The sequence below is a fragment of the Trachymyrmex cornetzi genome, unplaced genomic scaffold (genome assembly GCF_001594075.2).
Source record: "Trachymyrmex cornetzi isolate Tcor2-1 unplaced genomic scaffold, Tcor1.1 scaffold726, whole genome shotgun sequence".
Lineage (NCBI taxonomy): Eukaryota > Metazoa > Arthropoda > Insecta > Hymenoptera > Formicidae > Trachymyrmex > Trachymyrmex cornetzi.
Genome location: NW_017300055.1, coordinates 376,678 through 385,448, shown reverse-complemented (window position 1 = coordinate 385,448; position 8,771 = coordinate 376,678). Strand labels below are relative to the sequence as shown.

The window sequence follows — 8,771 nt, the reverse complement described above, 5'->3', positions numbered from 1 at the left end:
CAACTATATATATTTTTTTTTACCAATTTGATTCATTCTATTCATAAAGATATTAAAGTATAAGTATCAAAAAATTAATAGTTTACGACATTTAATATTTTATGTCAATATGGGCCAGAATAAAATATAAAATTTCTCGTAAATCATTGATTTTTCGATAATTTTACCTTAATACTTTTATATGCGGAATAATCAGAGGAATCATATTATAAATAAAATTATACAATTTCATTAAAAAAAATGCTAATACCTATCATATGGCCTTAAAAAATTGATTTTTTTGAAAATTAATTATGTCAATATTTGGGTCCCTTTAAATCGTAGAATTTTTATCTGAAACATTTTTGCGTATCATTCATATTTTCTGAGATATTCGACTCATTATGTTTGAAATAGATCACCCTGTATAATTTTTAACCGAAACTAATCGAAACCGAAACTTCGGTCGGACTCTAGTTATAGTAATACAATTATTCTTTATATGATTTTGTTACTGAAATATTTGCATATAATTAAAAAATGAACTTTCTATAAAAATATATCTAACAATTATTACGTATTTTCCGATTTATAAATTAGCCTTTAGTAAAGTTCAAGAGCCACTTATATTACGAGGAAAAAGATCAAGTACAGGAAACCTTAAAAGCTCTACGGCCTTTAGATGGCAGCAAAATTATATATTACAAAAACGGAATCAACCAAGGTGATGCCTTTATAGACATCAACAAGGGCGCGTACTATCCAGGGATTTCATTATACAAGAGCGCGATGGTTTCTGTGAATTTTGGACCGAATTTTAAATATCCTCCAACGGATGTTACATTTAGAGGCGTAAGTAAACTCACATTTTTTACTGTTCAAGTAAATTCACGTCTTTACTGCTATCTAATAATCGACAATGTTAATTCACAATCAATTGTTGTCAATTGAATAAGAAGATTGAGTTGCCACTCTACCGTCTTGCCATGAAAAAGTGAGAATTTACATTATACGTTCAGACATACTGATGATGGTTCGGAAGCAGGCCGAAACGTTTATGCGTAACTAATTTATACTATATTTCGACAATAAACGATTTTTATTTTCGTACTAACAACCGCGTAAAAAACTCTCATTAGCCCTTATTTGTTCTTTATCTTGACATTCTCGAGAGTTTGGTTATTTGTTTTGTTAATAATATGTTATTAAAATATGGAATTTTAATTAAAATGCGGTTCATACAAAATCTGATTCTTCGGGGCCATTTTACAATTTTTACGGAGTCTGAAATCAACTTGCAACTCAAATAGTTTATCACTTTTAGAAAACGTTAAACTACAATTAAATGACTTGTGAATATACAACGAACACAAATATGACGTTGCAAAACAAGTGACAAAATACATATAAACAATAGACCAAAGCGCGAAATTCAATCTTGAGCGTTTCGATGCTGTGAAATGATTGTCCAACATATTTTCGGCATGTACAAACTTATAAATGTTCTAGATAAATGTTTATCGTCATTTAGACTTCTTATGAAATATTTAAACAAAAATTTGTATATAGATCGCTGTCATGTAATGGCTTTCCAGTAAAACGTAGGGTGTTCCCAAACTTATGGAGGATACTGTATATTTGGACCATACCGAAATCAATTCATTAAAAAAAAATATATATGTGAAATTCTTTCTTTTACGTACTTATATTCAGGAGACAAAATACTCAAAAAATTGTATTTAAATACAAAATACTTTCAAAAAAGTATTTAAATACAAAATACTCAATAAAATAAAAATATATTTAAATACGTATTTTAAAACATGTCTTTCAAGTACTGCCCACCCTTGCTTGTATTAGTCATCAAACTTTCAATTTTGCAAGGATTTAGCGGTTTTTTAATAATTCTAAATAACATCAATAATTCTTACTAATGTTACTGACACTAAACAATTATCATAGATGCACGAGAAGGCGGAGGAAGCGATAGCCGAGCAGTCAATGGCGGACATACTCTATCTTACCGAAAATGAAGGCAAATTAAGACTGGATACATTCGTATTGTGACATTAGTGCATCTTTTTATTTTTGTCATTTACGTTATACATTATGCAGTTACGATTGCAGGGATGGACACAACAATACATGGAGCCAAAACAAAAAAAGAAAATAAATTATGAGAAATTTAATTTCTATTTATGTGAATATGTGCATACTTACTAAAAGCTCTGGTCTTTTTAGTATATAGTGAAATAAATTCAGAGAAATGATGATGGAGAAAGCGTTAAATATCATCAATTAAAATTTTGTGCTTCATTGTATTGTTGAACCAAAACCTTGCAACTAATAAAAGATCGAGTGCAACAATAGTTGAGAAGACGATTCAAATATTTTTTGAGAAAATGAATCCTAAAGTTACGACTGATGAAATGATATTTTGATTAATAAACTCTTGATTTTTTGTTATTATTTTTATCTCTATTATAATATAAATGTTTTAATTCTGTTCTATTCCATGTTCCGATTTTTCAAATTAAAAAGTTTTTTCATTATCTGATCACAGCGGAATAGGTTTATTATGTGATACTTATGCTATATAAATTATTTTTGCAACTTAAATTATTACCTTTATACTTATAATTAATCATTAAATCATTACACGTTACTTTCCGAAACCGCCCCTGCAAGCAGGACTCGCAGCCACTGTTTTATTGCTTGCTTCCCATTGCTCTGGTGTTTTCGCCTTGAAGACAACAATAATACACATAACAATAATTTTTTTATCTAGCCGATTTTAAAAAGGGTACTATTTTTCTTACATGCTAATAGTGAAGAATTAATTAATAAATAATATTAATCACTTACTATAATTGATAGAGCATGTACACCTCCTTGCAGTTCTGCTTGCAATAACTGGTTTATCATTCGGTGTCGCTAAATTAATAATTAATTCAAGTATCCTTTCTATTATACTAAGTACGAGAAATAACATCTAGTCCTTAATCTCGTAATTATGTAAGTTCATAAATGAATACCATTTATTTTCTATTATTTTATTTGCTTTAAATAATGCTATTATTTTCCATATGATTTAATTTGATACATCTTATACTTTATATTTTATCCCATAATTAATTAAAATTTTTTTAACCCAAGAGGTTTAAAATCAATTATTAAAAAATGAAACATTTAATAAGAGATTTAATAAGAAAACATTTAATTAAACAACACTAAAAATCGGTGGTACTTGCCTTGATCAATGGCTGCTTATCAAATGTTTCTGCTACAACCACTACCTTAAAATGTGTCTCAGAGTTTTTGGGAACATTGTGCATATAGGATTCATTAATCACTTCGCAGTGAAGGGGTTTTAGCGCAGCTTCCAACTTTTCCTTAATTGAACTCTCTATAGGCCTGATGAGTGCTTCACAACTACTCATGTCTTGTTGATGACGAATCATATTGTAATCTATGTTATTGTTTTATTCAATTAATATTAATATATATCTTTATTACAAATAACGCATTATATATAATATTTGCATAAGGCAAAAAGGCTTTAAAGAAGTACCAGTAAATAAGGATAAATTCTGCCTTGCAGAACCTAAAATATCTTTTAAAAATCCTTCGTCCTAAGAAGTACGAAAATAAGCTATTGGCTGCGTTCAGCAAAGCAGCTTTGCAACTGTTGTAAAATTCTTCAGTATAATTGATTCCATCGCGAGATAGAATTTGGCCTAATTAACTGGTACTCCTTATATTTAAATGCTAGGATTTCTATTTAAAAAATAAAACAGATATCTGCACTTGTATATTAATTGCTATGATGGTCAGAGTATCTTAAGATGCTAGAATGAAAATTACTGAAAGTGTATAAAGATACTAGTTATACACATAGTTTACTTAAAAGAGACTTATAGAAAAGTAGGTTGAGAAAATCTAGCTAATGCTCAATTTCTTCATTTCTAGATAAGTTGCAGATAATCTTATCCAGGAGATATCTCCATTGTATTCTATGAGATATCTCTTGGATAAAGTTATCCAGAGGTGAAGAAATTGGGCATAAATATTCCTGTAAGCATGACGTTAACAATATATTAGTAGATTGCCAGCAGATTAAAGCAGACTATTGTGATAAAATAGTATCAGCTACATTTGCATTAAAGTCCATTCTACAATTGTTAAATTAACCAATTACAATCAAATATTCTTTTCATGTTCAACTGTAATTGGTCATTTCTTACAATTATAATTGCTTACAACTATGCTTATGCAATTGTGGAACAAATTTAAGCCTGTATTCTGCGATCAGAATTGATATAGAGTGTTTTCCATTTGGTGATACAAGTCAACATAAGTATCTACATATCTTTGTTAAGTCCATTCTACAATTGCGTAAGTGTAGTTGTAAGTGTTATAGTTGTAAGAATTAACCAATCATAATCAAACATGAGGAAAATATTTGACTGTGATTAGTCAATTCTTACAACTACAACCACTTACAACTATGCTTACGCAATTGTAGAATGGGCTTTACTCTCTGAAGATCAAGAAAAATGGAATGATATTTGGGTCGCTAGATGGAAAACACCTGTTATTTGACAACAAATTGTCCAGGAATTAAGTAGAGCCTGTTAATTGCTAATCATTTAAGTAGAATATCATTAAAATGATTACAAAATCTGTTTGATTTCTGCAGTCGATTGACCATTATATTTCATTAATAGATTCTGTTAGATTTCTGTTGACATTCTGCTAATAAAATTAGTAGCACATGCTTTGCGAAATCTGTTGCCGACAGATTTGATTGTCTGAAATAAAGCATGCTCACTGATGCTCACTCCTTATAGATTTTAACGAAATTTTGTCCACATGTATTTTAATGTATAGAATAAACGTGTGATAATAAAAATCATCACTAGGCATTGCGAGTTGCAAGAAGAGCAATCAACCATTAATAAGTGATATTTTTAAGGTTAGGAAATTGTACCTTTATGAGTCTTCCAATGTAACGCGTTTTTATATAATTATCTTATCATTACTTGCAACTAATTACTTCGTCATATATATGAGAAATAAATTTGTAATTAAAATACACGTGCAATAATATTTGCTCTTGTAGAGGAGAAGCAGTAATGAAGATGCAATCTTAGTCTTAATTTAGAGCATATAATTCTATAATCATCTTTTAAACGTAAAACAATTTTAATCGCTTTAAATACTCACTTTTTTTAAGTATTAATCTTATCGATCTTGCTTTATGCATTTATTTAGTTTATATATATTTGTATGTATATAGATAATTGTTCAATTTAGCCACATCACCTCAAAAATCGATGAAATTAGGCTCATTCAACGTGTTTTTGGCCGAAACGAATGAATCTAGCAGAGAAAAGCTCGCTCTGCCCCGCAATTTAAATCGTTAAAGTTTACAACTATTCAGGTTAGGAAATCTGTCAGCCACGAAATACTGCGAAGCGAGCAGCGAGCATGTCATAAAGCGGGGAACACAACTCTTGCGTAACGCATACACACAAAACATAAGAAATTCAACCAGAGTTCTTTATTTCAGCAAAAGGAAGAAAACGAAATATAAATGAGTGTTTTCTTAAGTGATTTTATTTCTATCGGAATTAAACTCGCAAGGGAATCAAATGCTTGAAATTTATCAAGAATTGTCATTCGAGAATCGGGAAGTCGCTCAAAGAAATTCAAGTAATGGTTAAAATAATATATGTATAATTTAATGCAATGTTTTATAATACATTACAATGTATAATAAGAAATTCTTTTACAGTAATTTATTCCATGTTTGTTAAGTAGCCTCAACCATATTAGAATCGTAATACCATAAATGAGAAATGGTACATTAAAATTTCTTACATCAGAAGTTCTAATATTCTTCACATACTTATAATTAATATTTATAATTAATAGATGTTTGAAATTACATGCTTACATTATTTCCGACAATAAAGCAATTATTATATAGATCAATCTTAATATAAAACAATTATTCTAACTTTAAGTGACACAAGCATAATTAACATAATCTTTTTTTGTACTTTTTATGCATTTACATTCAAGACTCAATAATACATTTAGTATTTATTTTAATAAATAGCTTACTCAATACTTTTGTTATTTATCTGATTATCGCTCGACGATATGGAATGTCCACTTCCTATTATCTTGATGCATTCATTGATATTTTCGGCATTGTTACTGGAATGTCCGCTGTCATTTGATCCTTGCTGCTTTTTGGCTTTCGTTCTTTCTACAGGCAACGCCTCATCCTCATCATTGTCATCAGAATCCTCAAATTCGTCAGAATCAATTTCTAAATCTAACATGGTCTTGCGTTTGTTGGGTTTATTGTTCTCCTCCTGCTTCCTCTTGATACCCGATGTGCTCGCAGCTTTGAATCCTTCTTCTATGGCATCTCCAACTCTCTCGGTCAATTCCGCACGTTCCTGGTCATAACGCTGATCTTTAAATTCATGTTTTGGCTCGGTGCAGAGTTTTTCTAGCTTCTTTTTCCTGCGTTCCACCTCCTCCTTCTCTCTCTTGGCCTGTTTATCGATCCAAGCTTTCAGCCTTTTTTCTTCATTTATGTCGCGCAATCTGCGACCACTGAGATCTCTGCAAGCTTCGCGATTTGTGGTTTTCTCAATCTGCGCACCTATCGCGCGTAACATAGATCCAAAACCACCTTTGCCCCCCAACAGTCTTGGAACTACAGTTGCATAGCCATTCGAGCAAATATCATCTTCCTGTACGAGTCGACCATTGTGCAGGACATAATATTGACCATGTGAAAGATTCTGAAAAGAAGAATTATTAATTCGTGTGTGATATTTCTTTGTTAATATTATATTTGATAAGTTTCCCCATAATTTAAATTTTGATAAAAATACATTCTTTTTATGCAAAACAAGGATTAAAAACTCATAGTAGTTTCAAAAATAATTAAACATGTATGTATATGATATATCTAAAAATTAGAAAATATATGATACATATGATTATATTTGGCATGAAAAAAATTAGAAATCCATCTGAAATTAATTACAGACTACATTTTGTATTGCAAGTATCAGGCAATATGGGACCTTGTTTTGTGTATAAAACTAAAGAAAATTGAAAACTCATGTAGAACTGTATAATCATGGACTTTATTTGGCATAGAAAATACTGATCATTATATAGTTTTTCTATTTTGCACATGTTATTCATCTCTTGTTACTCAATATTTTTAATATGAAATGAATGTACCTATAATTATGATTCTATATGGATTTTAATTTTCTAAGTCTTTTATATTGGCCAGAGCAGTAAAAAATAAGGTCTATTATTGCAGAGTTCTTTAAACTTTTCACGTAAAGCAAGATCTATCCTGAATCTTCTCTTGCTTTCTGTACATGATGCAATATCAATTATGCTATTTTAGTTTTAGTTTATAACCATGATTTAAGTCCAACAAATTGAATCTGCACACAATTTATAGAACTGAAAAGTGTACTAGTGAAAATTTGCGTATTATTGAGCACGAAGATCCACATTGAAAATAGGATTCTTTCTTTCACACTTATTTAATTTATTCTTGTCAGTTTAATTATTGGATGAAACATCAGGTTAAGCTTACCCACAAGTTAACCAGATAATGAAAAACAGGGCCTTAATAATAAATTCTTTGTTTAAGATTATGTTAATCTCATAATCTTAAAAAGATTAAATTCTTCATTAACGCTGAAACTATGTAAACCGATTTGCATTCAATTGCACTAACTTTCCCACTGGAAAACGCTACAAGAATTTCAAGGAATAAAAAATAATTTAAGGTTAAGTTACAAAACAATTTAAGGTCTATCACTTACCGTTTCTCTCTCAATTTCTTGTTTTAATTCTTGCACAGAGACCGGCGTGTTGAAACTGCATTTCAAGGATACTCCCAGGATCTTCACATTCAACATTTTTACTTATATAAAATTTGTTTTTGGACTACAAGTGCAAACAAACGTAACTTATCCCAAGATGGCAAGATGGGAATGATGGGATTGTGCATTGTGCTGTGTGCAGTGCAGGATTGTCAGATTTTTTTAATGCTGGATTCACATTGCATCCGATTTGCGTCGTATGACGCTCTGCAACCAATCAGAAAACAGGATTCCAATGATACGAAGCAAAATCCATTGGAATCTTGTTTTCTGATTGGTTGCAGAGCGTTGTACGACGCAAATCGAATGCAGTGTGAATACAGCATTACAGGTGTCGTCGCCGATTGAAGGCGCTCATGTCGCCTAAAGATAAATTTCCAAACCGGCTGTTTCCGTGACAAAAGGAATCACGTGGTTTGATATTCGTCAAAATTGACGAATATCAAACGCCCATTTTGATCACGTTATCCTTTTTGTCGCTAAAACAGCCGGTTAGAGCAACTCGTGAAAATTTATCTTAAAAGTTAAAGGCTGTTCCAAGATTGTTTGCCAGTGGGTAGCACCCAGTTGGACATGGCTCAATTAGACACGAGCCACTCACAGCGCTTGAGACTACATAGCTCCTAAGCACCGGTCGCTGTGATTGGTGGTGTCCAATCGAGCCATGGTCAATCGGGATCGCTCCTTGCCAGCACTGTCAACATCGTTCCAAAAATCATTGTAGCACGCTGTGGCAGTGCTGCGAGAGAGTAAAGCGGGGAGCACAGACTCTTGCATAACGCATAACATATGAGGCATAAGAAATTGAACCAACCAGAGTTCTCTATTACATGGAAGGGAAAGAAACGGAGAACT

The 8,771-nt window shown here is 31.2% G+C and overlaps 3 protein-coding genes across 6 annotated transcripts in view; 1 reads left to right on the top strand and 2 right to left on the bottom strand.

The window, feature by feature from the left end:
* The window catches only part of ash2 (set1/Ash2 histone methyltransferase complex subunit ASH2), a 20,071-nt gene extending 17,695 nt beyond the window's left edge, over positions 1-2,376 (top strand). For both annotated transcript variants that reach the window (XM_018517841.1, XM_018517839.1), the window contains 2 exons: positions 580-831; positions 1,942-2,376. In XM_018517841.1, the coding sequence (XP_018373343.1) occupies positions 580-831; positions 1,942-2,046 (357 nt within the window). In that variant the 3' untranslated portion in view covers positions 2,047-2,376. The remainder of the gene's footprint in view (positions 1-579; positions 832-1,941) is intronic.
* A 169-nt stretch (positions 2,377-2,545) lies between these two features.
* Positions 2,546-5,515, bottom strand: LOC108767795 (bolA-like protein DDB_G0274169). Of its 3 annotated transcripts, none has more exons than XM_018517844.1 (4): positions 5,206-5,515; positions 3,231-3,448; positions 2,845-2,913; positions 2,546-2,722 (listed from the first exon to the last, which is right to left on the bottom strand). In XM_018517844.1, exons 1-4 carry the CDS (start codon positions 5,243-5,245, stop codon positions 2,642-2,644), a joined length of 408 nt encoding a protein of 135 aa, XP_018373346.1. In that variant the 5' UTR covers positions 5,246-5,515; the 3' UTR covers positions 2,546-2,641. The 3 variants fall into 3 exon arrangements, with proteins under 3 accessions (XP_018373346.1, XP_018373348.1, XP_018373347.1); XM_018517846.1 differs by having other exon boundaries at positions 5,305-5,515; XM_018517845.1 differs by lacking the exon at positions 5,206-5,515 and adding an exon at positions 4,970-5,103.
* Positions 5,516-6,047: 532 nt separating this feature from the next.
* LOC108767794 (protein SDE2 homolog) lies at positions 6,048-8,012 on the bottom strand. The gene is made up of 2 exons (XM_018517843.1): positions 7,857-8,012; positions 6,048-6,803 (listed from the first exon to the last, which is right to left on the bottom strand). Exons 1-2 carry the CDS (start codon positions 7,950-7,952, stop codon positions 6,105-6,107), a joined length of 795 nt encoding a protein of 264 aa, XP_018373345.1. The 5' UTR covers positions 7,953-8,012; the 3' UTR covers positions 6,048-6,104.
* Between the last annotated feature and the right edge of the window lie 759 nt (positions 8,013-8,771).